We start from the raw sequence: 16,024 nt of genomic DNA, 5'->3' as shown, positions 1-16,024 counted from the left end.
GGAATAACTCATTGTTACTCTAAATGTAATCAAATTTTGCATCAAGACTGTTTACCATGTGAATTAGGATGCTGTGGTCATAGGTGTTGTAAAGTTGCTTTTGAGACCTTAGTCTTTGATGCTTTTGAAGGAACATAGGGAAAGTAAGCATGCAAAATCCTGTTGTGACCTTATGTAGAGCTTTTTAATGCCTACTTCCTCTTACTTTCCAAAGGACTTTTCACTATAGATTCACACACTTAGGAGTACCTTCTGTAGAAACAGAAAAAATGGAGCCTGTTGGGAAAAGAATCTGATAGGTTTCCTTCTAAGGATCCCACTTACTGAGTGGGACACAGTAATTCTTTACCAGAGGTTTGCTAGCAGTACATCTGGAGGCTGACTCCAAGCTTGATCTTTATGTGTAAGAGAGAAAAGCTTACATATCTTGTTAGGTTTTTTAATTCTTACTGTGGTAACAACATTTAGAAGCACAATTTAAGGCTCTGGTAATGATTATTCATTTTTTTTAAACCCGTTGTGTAAAATATACTCAAGCAATGTTTTTGTACGACTTTGATTACCAGAGTTGTGGATGTTAATGCTTTTGTTCTGTGCTTTTTCCATGGTATTCATGAGTAATTTCTGCAGAATGATTGCCTGATAATGCAATCAGTGTTTTGATAGGCTAATGTTTAAATCACCAGGAAGTTTTGAGCTCTCATAAAGGTTCAATAGCACAGTATTTGTGTATGTTCAGTGGTCTAATACTAGAGAAAAGAATTGGGATTATCGATGATCTTTAGTTTGACCTAGTGTTTCATCCTGATAGTGATATTAGCATAGATCAGACAGAAGGAAATGGATACTTTCAGGAAAGAAATATAATGAAGTTTGTATTTAAAAACAAAATAAAAAACAAACCACAAACCTGAGGATCACCAAACAAATTTGGTAACTTAATATTAAAAAAATTCTGGACAGTAAGATATAAAATGTAGGTATGACTAGATTTCATAAAAATCATACTGGCAATAGTTTAATCTGGGTAAGTATACTGTGGAGCTGAGTTTTGAGATATCCTTTTATATGGAAGTGTGAAGTTGATAATTATATGTAGGAGGAACATCTAGTACTGCCTCAAAAGCAGAACATTTACTGTATGTGTTGATGCTGACTCAAAGAAAAAAACCCACTCTAGTTCTTGACAGGACATGAGAGTTGCACAGTTTTTCAACTTGCATATGAATGTTATAAATAAAACACCAGGAAAAATACTTTAATATAAGTGATATCTGTTTTTTTAAAGGGCTGTCTAATTATATTTAACTTGAAACTCCTCAATTCACAAATGGAGAACAAGAATTGAAGTTGATGGTATTTCATGCTAAAGATGGATTTTTATTATTTTTAACTCATGATGTGCTGTATTGGCAGTCTTGCAAAACTGTACTTTCCCACTGTGATTAGTGGGATCTTTGATTGCCCACAATAAAATCTTTGGTGGTAGGAGATGCTGATAATGGTTAGGAGACCAGACAGAAAAACATCCTCCATTTTGCAAGGCTGATGATACAAGTGTGCTAACATGAATTAATTGGTAGTGCAGGAAGTAGTAGCATGCCATTAATTAACTTGTATGTCTTCTTCCATTTAAGGTATCTAGTGGATAGTCGCTGGTTCAAACAGTGGAAAAAATATGTTGGCTTTGACAGCTGGGACAAATACCAGATGGGAGATCAGAATGTGTACCCTGGTCCTATTGATAACTCTGGACTTCTAAAAGGTAACTGCTTCTGTTTGTGTAATAAGCCAATACCAACATTTAGTGCACCTTTGTCACAGATTGTTCGTGTTTTGTAGTTAATAGTGTAAATGAATCTCAGCATATATGAAGGTGAAACTTTTTGTTTGTTTTCAAACTGTGGCAAAGGAACTGGAATAGATTCCCCTAACAAACTGCAGTTTTTATAAATAACATTTCTGGAACTTCTTTGCAATGGTAACAGAATATTTAATAAAAATCACTGATTTATAATGCTGTTTTGCGATACCTTGGGAATTGAAATTTAGTCAAGTTGACAAATGGTAAGCCTAGGGTCACTAAGATTGTTTTCTTTTTTAGCTTAACTAAATAGTTTGATTTACAATAACATTTTTAAATTGAACTCTAAAATATCTTTTTTGGAAATGAGCCCCAAGCACGCACTTTGGTGCTGGAACAGTTGAAGAAGAGATATTATGCAGTTCAGTGATAATATAAAATGGTGTGAAATAATAGAGGATAATTTCTCAATTTTACGTGCTTTACTAAGTGTGGTTAAACTCTGTCACTGTTAAAATTACTCAGGTCTGACTGACTGTAGCTGAACTGTAGTCAGATTTGTGGACACAGGTCTCAGAAATTTCAGTCTGTAGGTCAAAATCTATCTTCTATATCCAGTGTTGAAATACTATTAGAGCCATTACTATTTAATCTGTAAAATCTAGTGGGTACAAAATCTAGTACATAGTTGGCCGCCTCCTTTGCAGTTACAGGTAATGTAACAATACTGCATGATTTTTTTGCACATAGTAATACAGATTTTTACAGCTTCATGGGGTGTATGATGAGTTCTGACTTTCTTAATTCAAAACTTCTCAACTGTAATTAATATCTCATTTCACAAGTTAAATTTTAAAGAAGATTGTGTCTTCATAGGACTAGTCATACCTACTAGATGTTGTACTAGTTGTCAGTGTGAGTGAGCGTGAATGTCTGGTAATGACTAATATCAGTACCTTTGAAGAAGGTGCTGTATCATTATATGTATCCATATATTCTCCTCCATCCATAAACTTAAAAGTCTTTTTGCTTCAGGTGAGCAATGCATTTTGTTTTCTGAAGTGTGAGGACCTAGGTATTTTGTACACTCCTGTAGTAAATCTTGCACTGAGGCAGGCATGTTCAGGTGATACTTTTCAGTTGAAATCAGTTGTAGCAAGATCTTTTTATCCGCAGGCAGCATCAGCTTATTCTCTCTTCTGTGTCTACTCACTTAAAAAAAAGTTGGTTTCTAGATGTGCAGAGCACTGTGTTAACTGGTCTGTATTATTTATAACTTAATCTGCACGTGTATTGAGGCACGTTTAAAGATACTGTGGTTATGAAGCTGTATTAAGGTTAGCTGTTCAAATCTAAAGTCATGTTAGCCATTTTGCTAAAAGCTCCTGAAAACATGTATTCTTGCTACCACTTTGACACTTTCCATTCCCTTTCAAAATAAACACAACATCAGGGTTTATAAACTTCACTTTTTCCTCATTCATGGTCCTATTACTATGGCTCTGCGTTAGCAGTGATACCGTGCATCCAGTTACTGTCTGAGATCTATTCTTCCTCTCTGAAGGCAGTTTTAAAATTACCAGCATTAGTGCTCAGCAAATAGTAGTTGTCTTCAGCTGCTGCAAAGCAGCAATCCTCTATTCAAGGTTTCCTATATAGCATAAGTTGAACTTGAAAATGTTGGATTTTAGTCCTGTCTTTGGCATGTAGTATGCTGGAGTTGCTCCATACTGCTGCTCTTAAACATTAAGTCTGAAAATTTACACCTGATATTAAAAATATAAAATAATCTAAAGTGGGCATGCTTTTTCAGTTATTTGCTATGCAATGCACTGCTAAGGAAAACTATTATTAAATTCCAGAAAGACTGACCCTGGAAAACTGAAGCTGTATATTGTACTTCTGTAACTGAAATATTGGTCCCTTTTTTCAGAATATTTGAATGAAGTGAGAGCAGTGAAAATTAACAGAGATTTTGGTTAATCTCAACATATGCAAAATTTTTGTATTTTGCAGTGGAATGCACATATATTGTCTTCAGAACAAGGGATATATGGTCAGCTTTAGGTTAGCAAAGTAAGCACAAGGAAGAAGTTGTTTAGAATAGCCAATTGTGTAATGTAGAAAACGGTGTTTCATATTAGAGTTCGAGTCATCAGAGTTCGGGGACTTCTTTGATGGAATAAGGTTCTGAAAAATTATGCTAGAATTATTATTGGGGGTTTTAGACCCCCCCAATTGATTGAAGTCTCTTTTATTAGGTCACATTAATTGCATTTATTTCCATGAAGAACTGATTTTTTATTTACCTGTATGTTCACTGTGAAATTCCATTTTGCTTGAGAAACCTATGTACTGTGGCTCCCAGAGTCTGATGTTTTCTTCCATTTTCCTTTGAGGTCTTCTATGTTGCCCTTGTGTTTTTTCTTGCTAAAATTGCAACAAATACCTCAGGTAATTAACCCCTTGATTATCCCCTTTTTCAAAATATAACTTCATAATTCTGATAGTTATCTGGCTGTATCTCAGGGGTTTTGTTGTTGGCAGGATTATTTTTTTTTTTTTAGCTCTTTGAGATTTACAATTTTATCAGAGATAATATATGCAACTGTATCATTCCTTCTTGACTGTATGAAGTCATCTCTATGCAGAGATTACATATTGTGGAAACACTATCTTTAGGCCAACTCCAAGCAGCCAGCGACAGTAACAAATTAACTTAAAATACATGAACTAAGAGCAATATGCATTTCCAATGTTTTGCTCACATGTCAGAGTACTTGGCTCAAGAAAGAGAGTCAGCACCTGTGGTAATAGGAGCAGAAGTAAGCTGTATATCCTCTGCCTGTATTTTTACTGTTTGGGTGATCAAACCAAAAAGCATTGCTTCTTTTCCCTGTATTTTCTATTAAAAACCATTAAACCAACTGAAGCACTGTGGGTGAAGTAGGGAGACTTGTAGTCTTGGTAAGTTGAATCTTGTTTACTCTTCCGACCAGGAAGCGAACACATCTTGTAAACGTCTCTTAAATATCCTCAACAGTGTTGCTCTCCTACAAGGGAAGGGAATGTTGAAACATATTTTGTTAAATTATTTAGAAAAAAAGAAAATTGAAAAGTTATTACAAGAACTTGAATTTTCAAGTGTGCCTGTTTTAATGCTCAGGATAATTTTTTTTTTTTAATTGAAGTCACATTGTGCTGTGTTTGCTAAATCTGTACCTGGGAGAAACAAGAGAAGTAGAGAAATACAATCAAATGAAAGGACCTTAGTGTGTTTCATGTGCACATAGCACGCACTTATTTTTGTCCTTGAAGAAAAACTGTATTCCTTGTGCTTAAAAGTGTTACTTTTTTAAAAAAAGGCCAATATCTGAGGCAATTTGAGATTATTTAAGGTTACTTTTGCACTCTGTGTTAATTGAGCGGTGTGTAATTCTGCAGTTGATTCAGATAGGATAATGAAAATAGACTGTATATTTATTGCAGCCTATTTATTCTTCATATATAGTCTATTTGTTTTCATATTTCATAAAGTTTGTCATCCTGATTCATTCTTTGGAGCTAAATGTTTGGGTTTCCCTGTTTGATCTCCCTCTGTACAAAGGGATGTTTGCTGGTCTGCAGTTGAGTGCTTCCAAATGGAAAGACAACTGCCCCAATTGTCTGAAGCTTCATGGTAGCTCAGATCGGGGATCACCTCTTACACATACAGGATAGCTGCCATCTTACTTCTGTAATAAGGTGTGAACCAAGGCTACATGCATGCTACTTATGTAAAAGGGTGGCCAAGTTGTACTTCTTTCAAGTGCTGCATCTCACTGTCCCTTTGAAGAATTTCATAGAGACTGTATTTGCAGAGTAGGTAGGATCATTTAGGTAAGAGGGTTGTGCCATGTTATTTATCTCATCTCACATGGAATGAATGACTTCGGACGTTGTCTTTGATCTACTGCAACTAGCTATTTCTGCATTTTTAGTGAAGGATGCAACTGTAGCATGAGATGGAAGTATCCATGGTGATACGGAAATACTTGCAAAGTGGTTGGGGAAATGGATTTGATATGGTGATGTGTGAGAACAAGTTACGTTTGCCTATCACAACATATGATTGGATGAGGATATAGCATTGTCACTTGGGTTCCTGAGTGTAGGAATAGCACCTGTGATAGATGTGGTATTCATGAGCTGCGTGACTTGCCTAAATAGTTTTAGAAAGTTTTGTTTTGAACAGTATAATACTGATAACATAACTGTGACTTATATAACTAATATGTAAAATATTTTCTGGAAAATTTGCGTTAAAAACTCAAGTAACAGAATCACAGCATTCAAGTTGAAATATCTTTCTCTTCATAGATGGTGATTCTCAGTCTCTCAAGGAGCATCTCATTGATGAGCTGGACTACATCCTTTTGCCGACTGAAGGCTGGAATAGGCTAGTTAGCTGGTACACACTGATGGAAGGTCAAGAGCCAATAGCACGCAAGGTACTCTTAAATTACCTCCTGGGATGAATGTGATTCAGATATAGTCCTGCAAATATGCAGGAGTTGTATAGGAATTTATTAGAAGATTGTAAGTTATGGCCTAGGATAATCATATAGACAACTCCTGCTTTAGTTGCTTATAGGTAACTTAATTTTTACTCAGATTCGAGAGGTTTAAGTTTTTAATATTGAGAAACAAGGATACAATGAATGTAATACTTTATTCTTTTAAGTAAGCCTTCTGATATTTCAGTAAGAACTTGCTTTAGAAGCTTTTAAGTCTATTATTGCAAATGATTTTGTAATTAAGTATAAAACCCTAAAACTGTATTGACTATATTAATGAAAAACCTAGCTCTAATAGTGTTAACACTGGCAGAGTGACCGGTAGTTCCTTTTCTGATAAGCATGGTCTTCAGCGTTCAGCGGCTTCATTAGGCAAAAAGCTTACTTCAACCCAAATAGTACACTACTGTGGCCCTCTATAGTGTAAGATACTTAAAAATTAACATCTTTGGTGTTAATTTTTGTTTGCTCCAGCATATACCATCCTTATTAGTAAAGTGATAGGGCATTTTACCAGCTTATTGATCATACAGCCTTTTTTTTTGTTTGTATTATTTCTTAAGATTTTCAGGTTAGTGGTTACAATTACATCCTCACTGGACTGAATTACTAAAGTTTTAAAATACATTTCGGTATGTGTGCCAATTCTAACTTGACTTTTATGGCATATTCTTTCAGTTACAAGGATCTTTTTGTTATTTCATAAAAAACTGCTGATGTAATAAAACTTTTTTTTTCCCTCGTCTGATGTGAATAAGGTCTAACTACTTGCATGCTGGTCCCTTACTCAGAGTGCATTCTATTCAGACAAATGTCAGATTTAGCTATAGACAAAATTTTATGTCTTCAAGATTCATTTGGTTAGCAACAGAAATAGCTTGTTGGGAATTTTTTTCAGTCTCTTTAATACCATAAGAGAAATCATTTTTTTAAGAGACATCCCTGGAATGTCTCTTTCTTTTTCTCTAGTTATGTAAGAGCTGAAATCCGTTAAAATGGCTCTTCTTCTTTAAAGATATCTGTTATCAACTTGTTACTGTTTTTCCTGAAGGTGGATTTCAGCAAACTGAATGCTCTTCCATCATCATGGTAAAGTAAAAGTTCTGTAATTTTTCACTTTTGGGGGGAGAATGGAAGGAGCGAGAAGTGAAATTGGAGTAACTTGCCTTCTACTTGGAAGGAACTAACTGGAAAAATACATGGAGTGTAATGAGTGGCCAGGTAAACTGGCATAGCTTCATTGTGTTCTGCCAGTATGAGCAGTAGTTATCCCCTGAGGTGCACATTCCAGTTCAGAATTATTCTTTCTGATGCTTTTGTCATTTGTTCATGACTTTCCCCTGTCTGCCTTCATGTCTCTTCAGAGAGGCAGGTTAATAGTTAGCTTTCATCCCCTGTGTTAGATCATTTTTTTTTTTTGAAATGTTGATCCACATTTTAAATATATGCGAAATAAATTTTAAATATATGTGAAATAACAGTATGACTTTATGCAGTAGGATGTGGTAATACTACCACTACAGCATCAATTTATTCCTCAAAAATGTCTTAGCCATAATACACAGTTTTGTTTACTGCAACTCTTCTGTTGTTACACTAGTAGCTGAAAACCCTACTAAGCTGCTGAAATTAAGATGCATTTTTATTTAAATGTCATGGTTGGCAGACATTAAAGCTAAGGCAAACTAGTGAAGAGCAGTGAAATCATTCACTAATTAATTTTTTTCTGTAGCACATGCATACAAGTTATATTTGTACAGCAGATAGCAGACCTCTCCTAGCAATTAGCTAGGGGTGCTTTTTTTTACCGTATTTGTCAGATGTATCACATATCAGGCCAATGGTTATTTTTGGAACAGTCTACATGACTAAGTGCTGCAGTTACACTTTGGAAGATCAAAGGGAAAAACATTTAAGAGGTGACCCTGAATATTTTATTCTACGTTTTACTTTTATTTAAAAAAAAAAAAATCCTGTATGCTTAACTAATTTGTAATAGGTATTACGAAAATGAACATGTAAGAAACTACTGCCATGAGTAGGTGAAATTTCAAATGAATATATTCATAATTGGAATATAATTGGACTATTGGTAGATTTTGTTTAAAATGTGTTACCTGGATTTTATTAGTATATATGTTGCTTTTGATAAGTATTCTATAACTGTGAAAACTAGTTCATATTTTGAAGAAGTTGCATACAGCTAATGTATGTTAAAATAAAAATAACTTTTGGTGGGTTTTGTCTTTTGATCAAGTATCTTTTATTTAAGTATGCATATTTGTGATTTCCACTGCACATAACACTTTTAAAGTCATGGTGTCGTTATACAAAGGTAAGAAATCATCATCATCGTGGGAAAAAATTGCTTTTTAGTTTACTGTATTTCTAAAAAGTTACAGGAGAATTACAGTTCTAATTTTTGGCATTTATTAAGTGTCATACATTCCCTGAACTTTAGTTTCTTGAAGACTTCTCAGAAGTGTTTTGAAGTGTGTATATGAAAACATACTTGGACTGACACTTGATCCCAATCTGTTTTTCAGGTCGTTGAACAGGGTATGTTTGTTAAGCACTGCAAAGTAGAAGTGTATCTAACAGAACTAAAGCTTTGTGAAAATGGAAATATGAACAATGTTGTCACACGAAGATTTAGTAAAGCTGATACAATAGGTATGCAAAACTGTCTTTTAAAAGTATGATTGTTACTCATTTAAATAGTACCTGGTAAGTTCTGAATAAATAAATTTCTGGGTGAAATGATAGATGAGTATGTATTGTAACCATTAAAAAGGATGGTACTAGTCTTATTTGGGTCAAAATTAAAAGTTAAGCAAGTTGGAATATTTAGGTTTTGGGTTTTTTTCAATATGCATTTTATTATGTATTCATCTGTGTTAACTCTAGAGGTTTGCTCTTTTCAGGAATTGAAGACTGTGATGTTTTTCATTATCTTTGTTGGATTCCATAGTAATTTTTTTTGGCTTTTGGTGTGTAAGAAATGTATTTTTTCATGGGTTTTTATGGATGTTTTTGATTGGCCAACGTTACTTCTTTATATATATAAAGAGAAGGGTATATTAGAAAACACAGGACTTAATTGAATTTATAAATTAATGGCTAAAGGTGAGCCCCAAAGGCAGTAAATATTCTTTAGGTTGTGAAGTGGCAGGCGCTGCACAATCTGTTACAGTTACCAAGTCCTGTAGTAAACCTATAACTATCTTTATTTATATTTTGCCTGCTCTTTGAACATCGCATCTTTGTTTATATTTCAATAATATATTGGCTCTGAAAATAACAATCAGAACATAGAAAAAATATTGTTGATCTTTTAAACTCCATTTTTGGTGCAGTTGTGCCTGTGTATCTGAGATCAGATGTTTTCCATAAACTGTATTTGTGCAGTTAGACTTGTACTTGATACCATTGATGTTTTTTGCCCAGCCATTACTCCTTGTATACATGCTTTGACAACAGTTTAGTTTTTTCAGGTTTTCTTTCTTTTTACGTTAAGGGTAGTGACTAATACTTGCTACCCTTTAATTCTTTGCAGATTTGCTGCTTTAAGAAAAGAATAATTTTATTTCTCTAAATTCTACTCCTTAAGTTAAACAATCATTTGCTTGAATTAGAATAAAAACTTGAAAATTAAGAAACTTGTCTATGACACAAGGTTTCAGATCTTAATTGGCCTTTTTGAGGTCTGGTTTAATTTGGAAAGATGTATAGTATTATTCTCTAAGCAAACCCCAATAAAACAGATTAACATTATCCTCCTATCCTGGTTTTGGCAAGCATAGAGTTAATATTCTTTATACCAGCTGGTATAGTGCTGTGTTTTAGATTTAGGATGAGAATAATGTTAGTAACATGCTGATGCTTTTAGTTGTTGCCAAGCAGTCAGGGACTTTTCAGCTTCTACTACCCTGACACCTCCAGAAGCTTGGAGGGGGCATAGCCAGGATAGCTGACCCAAACTGGCCAAAGGGATATTCCATACTATATAACATCATGTTCTGTATATAATGGGGAGAGTTTGTGGGAGGGGTACAGCTCAGGAACTGCCTGAGCATTTTCTTGGGTTGATACTGAACATAGCTATTGTGGTCTTTAGATCTTCTTGGGAATCTCCTACAATTGAGGATTCTCCCCTTGGAGGCAATGCATATTAACTTTGAGACTGATGACTAACTCTTGGGGGATGAGGGAGCAGGTTAATACTAAAAAGAAAAGGAGCTGGACAACAGATGCCATTAAGGCAGCATTTCAGTCTAGTTACTGTTGCTGATCCTAGAGATCCTTAGGGCTTCGTAGTAAAAATGAGTTAATGACCCATTCAGGAATCTTAATCATATGAAAGTATGATAAATCTAAGTCATCGCCTAATTTGTAGGCCTTTATTTAAGAGATTTACAAATCATGGACTGTTTGGAGGTGATGTTATGGATGAAAAAGAGGCAGGTTGTGTCTGCAGTGCCATAAAACAAGCCCAAAAGTGAGGTGATAAACTTTGTAGAAGATTACAGCAGTGGCTCTGAATAGAATGGGGTTATTTTGACTTTTGCTAGTAAATTATCATTGCAAATGGCTTAGAGTCATCTTTCCCTTTAATTTGTTGCAGAGTATAAGAATGTAAAACTTGCCAGCCTTGAGGACAATGTATTCTGGTATCTTTCCCTTCATTAGGAAGCTGGGTTTCTTGTTTCATAGTGCAGAGTAACATCTTACTACAAATTCCTTTAGCCATTAATTGTGATAGCACAAGCCTTTGTAAGCCAGGGTGTACTTGTACTAGGGTACACTGAACTTCTCCTGAAGGTTTTTCCATGTCTTGCAAAACAGTACTTAAATCATCTAGCTGGGTTTGTTTTGAAGGAGCTATCTGACTATCATATAGTATATATCCTGTATGGGATCCAAACCTCTCAAATTGAACTATCTCAAATTGCAGCTATATAGCTGATGGAGTTCTCTAAAGGGCAATTCTTCCTGTCTCTTGTAGGCATTATCCTAGTACTAATCAACTCATGCATGGGATGTGTATAACACTACTGGAGGTCTATGTCTTAGACCACACCTATTCTAATGTAATTCTTTCATTTATACTTGAACAGACACTTATTTTAGATCATAAGCCAGCACTTCAGTGATACTTGCTGGGGGTAGAGAGAAGAATTACAAAATGTGTGTTAAGTTCATGGAATATGTAGAAGAACCATTGTTTCACAGTATCAAAATTGGCATAACATTCAAGTGGAACATACTTCTCCCAGAGGCTTGGACGTAATGTGTATAATCTGATAGGATTGATGCTTCCTGCCTCATAACAGTTCTGTTAGTGAAGGTGGACTGTGCTAAAAGTTAACATAATGTTAATGTTGTACTTGCGAAAAATCTGAGCTGCCGCGCTCATAGTTAATTGCCATGGTATTAATAAGATAATGAGAAATTGTCTTTTGTAAATCCATCTTTTAGTGAAAGCCACTGATAAATCTCGATTATTTTTTTTGCTGACTAGGTTCATTCTTACATTCAGATACAGTTATTTGAGACCGTTGGTTGAAGATTGATTCAGATAGTACATGATTTAAAAATAATCAACAAATAAAGTAACAGCCTGCTGCCTTGTTTATAGCACCTACCTTGCCTACATATCATATCTATTATAGGAACAGATGATCCAGTCTAACACTTGGTTTCATACTTAAATGTGTGTTAACTAGCATAGAGGGTAATTGTATTCACTTGCCTGTAACATTTACAAATACTATATTGGCCGCTTTCAGTCTCATTTTGACTTTTCATATCTAACATAGTGGAAGAGAAAACAGTAAGTAAAAGGAGAGCAAGGGGAATGCTAAAGGAGCTGAAACACTGGTGTTTTATCCTGTGATGTCAATGAATGTCTCTTGAAAGAGACACATTTTTATAATTGTGTTTTCATTGATCATCTGGAATAAATGTTACATTTCTTGACTCCAGTTATGAGACTTGGATGCCGTGGGACTTTGAGTGTTCCACCTAAATAAAATCCCTCGGGAGGTTGCTATGGTATAGCACTATACATAATGGTTCAAATTAAAGAACTCGTCAATCAACTCTACTTTTACATAAGTAGAATGGAACTAATGGTGAACTACTTAAATTTCAGCTGTAGACAATAGTTATACTACCTTAAAATTCTCTACCACTTATTTCTGTCAGGTACAATAGGAGCTGGTAGACCTTTTTATGTTAAGTCTTTCAAGGATGGAAAATCTTTCATCACCCTTTTAAATTTATGTGCTTCAGTTTTAGAGGGTAGTCTTTAATTTCTGGCCTGTGTAAATTAATCTTTATGTTTATATTGTGTGGCAGTATTAATTGCACTGGGATATAGGTAGTAGAAGAGTGAAACCCAAAAAGCAGTTGATTTAGGGAGAGGAACAGAACGACTTGCACTCCCTGTACCTGGTTTTGATGCCAGTCTCATTTCTACTAATTCCCTACCCACCCATAATCCTGTATTACAACACTGAGAAATTACTAGATGAGTACCAAGGTACCTCCTGTCATCTCTTATTTATCGACTTGTCTTTATTTGGTCTGCTTGCCAAGAGATGCAGGAGGGAATAAAACGGTCCTCTGACTGTTTCTGTTTTAAAGGCAAGCAGACTACCAACTTGCTGCTGGTCCTGCAACATGATGTAGTTGCACAGCTATTTCTACAGTTTCCTTCACATCTTGAATATAAGAAAACAGTAGCTGATTCTGATTTGTCCTTATACTGTTTGTGGTGAAATGCTAAACTTGTGTTCTCTCCCTTTCAACACAGATACTATTGAAAAAGAGATAAGAAAGATCTTCAATATTCCAGGTGAAAAAGAGACTAGACTGTGGAACAAATACATGAGTAATACTTTTGAACCTTTGAATAAACCAGACAGTACCATACAGGATGCTGGTTTATACCAGGGACAGGTAACGTGTACTATAATTTCTTTTTTTAAAAAATATTTTTTTTTTGTCATGTAAGTGTAGCTGTAACCAACAAATTTTTCTTTTTAAATGAAAATTGCCTCCTAATAGATAGTGTTAGGTATAGAGGATTTTATAAACAAATTCATCACAATAAAACTAGTCTTTGAGTGTATTTTCAGGATTAAAGATTAATTTCACTCTCCTGGTGAATTAAATAAATGTAACATTGCTGGTTTGAATTTGGTAAAACTTCAAATAAATTCCTAGTATCCGGGGTATGTTTCTATAAAGAAACCCAAAATGTTAAGAACTTTTTAGGTACTCAATAAGAATAATGTCTTTATTCAAATTCCACTGTCTGGATTTCAGAAACAAGTTAAGAAAAAAAGGCAAAGTTTTCAGATAAAAGCTACAGAGACAAAACCTGCTTTAGCTTGAGACTATATCATCCTTTTAAAATCCCTTTATGGGAGGATTTCTTACAAGATTTTTTTTCCTCCCAGACTAGTATAAAGAACAAATATTGGATGTTAAAGCTATACATATATGAACTGTTTGCACAATTTCATTTTTAGAACAGCTTTTCAGATTATGACATGATTCTTCAGTCTTCAAATAGTTGGATGTTTTTTCAACAGCTATAGTTCATGCTATTGTGCTAAAAATATGAAAGGATGAGATTTGATGGCAGTAATTGTAGGCGAGATTATATTTAAGGATTTCCTTTTGCCTTGAGATATTTGCCTGTAACCTACTTGCCAGCAGTATTTATGCTTCAGTTTTCTTTTATGGCATGGAAGGTAAGTAATCAGTGTACCAAAATAACAACTTGAACTATTGTGCCCTTTAGCTTTATGCTGCATGCACTTAAACTCTCACACAGGTAATTTTAACAGTGCAGAGGTTCTTCTGGAGGAGCCCACGTCTCCCATAAGAGATTAGCATCCAAGGTGTAACTTGCAAATCGCCTCTGTTGCAGTGAAACATTAACTATGAAGTAAGCATGGTCTGATAGAGCCATAGAAAGATGTCTAGGTGACATCTGTACTTTCAGCAAAACAAATATTGTTCAAAACTGAGTTTAACCATGGTTTCTGAAAATGCTGTCATGGTAAAGCATGTGTGTTTGGTCAGTTGCACTTGCTGACTCATAATGTTGTTATTTTTCTTGCTGAGCCTCCTAATCTAATAATAGTTATTCTGACTATTACAGACTATCTAACCTAATAGTTATTTTTTACTGTGTAATTCTAAACTATGTATGTGTTTGAGTAAATGAATGCTTGAATTTATGAGATTTTTAAAGTGAGCCGTTAGAGGCTCCGCTGAAGCCTTCTCTTCCTTTTATTTGGTGTCGCCTCTTAAGAGCTAGTGGAAGGAAACATGGCAGAATCTGTCTTGCAGCATTCGTGACCAAACATAGCAGGCTAGTCTTGCCCAAATGGAAAGCTAGTCATAATGGAAAGCTAGTTTTCAATGTCATGTCTTAGTGTATTCAAACTGAAAATGTGATGACATCTCCAAGCAGCATGAATGACATAGGAGGTTTTGCGCATAAATACATACGTGAATGTATGTCATTGTGTGGACACCCAGGCATTGCGTGACAGTTAATTAGCATCGTGAAACATCAGCGGGCAGTTATGCAGTATTAGTTGCATTGGAAATTGAGAGTTAGAGTCAGATTAAATATTGGAGTCTAATTGCCATTTCAAATGATATGACTATCCCAGCTGTCAATCCAGAAAGGCATGAGCTTTTTGTAGGTCCTGTGTCATATCTGCCAGCATAGGGCAGATAGCTCAGATACTCAGAGGCGTTTCAAATAGCACTTGATGCCTGTGTTTAGAACCGAGTGTTCTGTACTCCTTTGTACCAATAACAACTTGAATAAAATTCATTTCATTAACCAACTTTCCCATTGGAAAATTAGGATTTGATGGATGCTTTTGCAAAAAATATAGGAGGAACCAGACAGGTATGATTCTAAGGCTGTCAAAGCAGAAGATAGTTGGATTTGATGTGGGTTTTTTTCTACTGATTTGTGTTGTGTGTGTGACAAAATTACTTCAGGAGTTTCCCTTTCTTAACAGAGCTGTTGTAAAGACACGTCATTTGTATAGATTCATGCATGCTTTTTAGACATTGTGGGTCATTTTCTGACCTCCCTGAGAGATAAGATCTTGCCAGTGTATCCGTGGATTGTTGAGGCTTAAAAATATTAAGTGGCTTGCCCAAAGGTGTAGGATTAAGATGTGGGGAGAATAAAGTGAGTAAAGCAAGAGGAGGGTACAGTACAATTGAATAGAATATTTTTGAACCTTGGGGAATAGTAACTTAAACATTAGTTTTTCCATTTCACTCCCATGTCAGCAAACGCATTAACACTGGAACTGGAAGCAGTCTGCTGATACTTTTATTTCAGTTTTCTTATTACCTTTTTTATGATAGGTACTGGTGATAGAACAGAAGAATGAGGATGGAACATGGCCAAGAGGTCCTTCAACTCCTAAGTAAGTTGTGAATATAAGTCGTTTTATTCACTATAGCATAATTATTTTCTCATGTTATTTTTCTTTAAAAAAGCCACTGCTTTTAAAAGTGGCATGTTATCTTAAACATTGGCCTCCAGGTGTTTTAGTTGAAAATATACCAAATAGTGTATTTGTTACAAGTGCTGCACATTTGTAGAACATGACAT

The 16,024-nt window shown here is 35.0% G+C and overlaps 1 protein-coding gene across 3 annotated transcripts in view; it reads left to right on the top strand.

The window, feature by feature from the left end:
- USP15 (ubiquitin specific peptidase 15) overlaps positions 1-16,024 on the top strand; it is a gene marked incomplete at its 5' end in the record, with an annotated part of 69,029 nt that overhangs the window by 13,433 nt on the left and 39,572 nt on the right. For all 3 annotated transcript variants that reach the window (XM_084266011.1, XM_084266012.1, XM_084266013.1), the window contains 5 exons: positions 1,638-1,765; positions 6,164-6,294; positions 8,907-9,033; positions 13,178-13,323; positions 15,775-15,836. In XM_084266011.1, coding sequence (XP_084122137.1) covers positions 1,638-1,765; positions 6,164-6,294; positions 8,907-9,033; positions 13,178-13,323; positions 15,775-15,836 — 594 coding nt within the window. The remainder of the gene's footprint in view (positions 1-1,637; positions 1,766-6,163; positions 6,295-8,906; positions 9,034-13,177; positions 13,324-15,774; positions 15,837-16,024) is intronic.

The sequence above is a fragment of the Gallinula chloropus genome (genome assembly GCF_964237585.1).
Source record: "Gallinula chloropus genome assembly, chromosome: 1".
NCBI classification, from domain to species: Eukaryota; Metazoa; Chordata; class Aves; order Gruiformes; family Rallidae; genus Gallinula; species Gallinula chloropus.
Note: the sequence above shows the minus strand (reverse complement) of the source record. Positions and strands in the feature narration are given on the sequence as shown.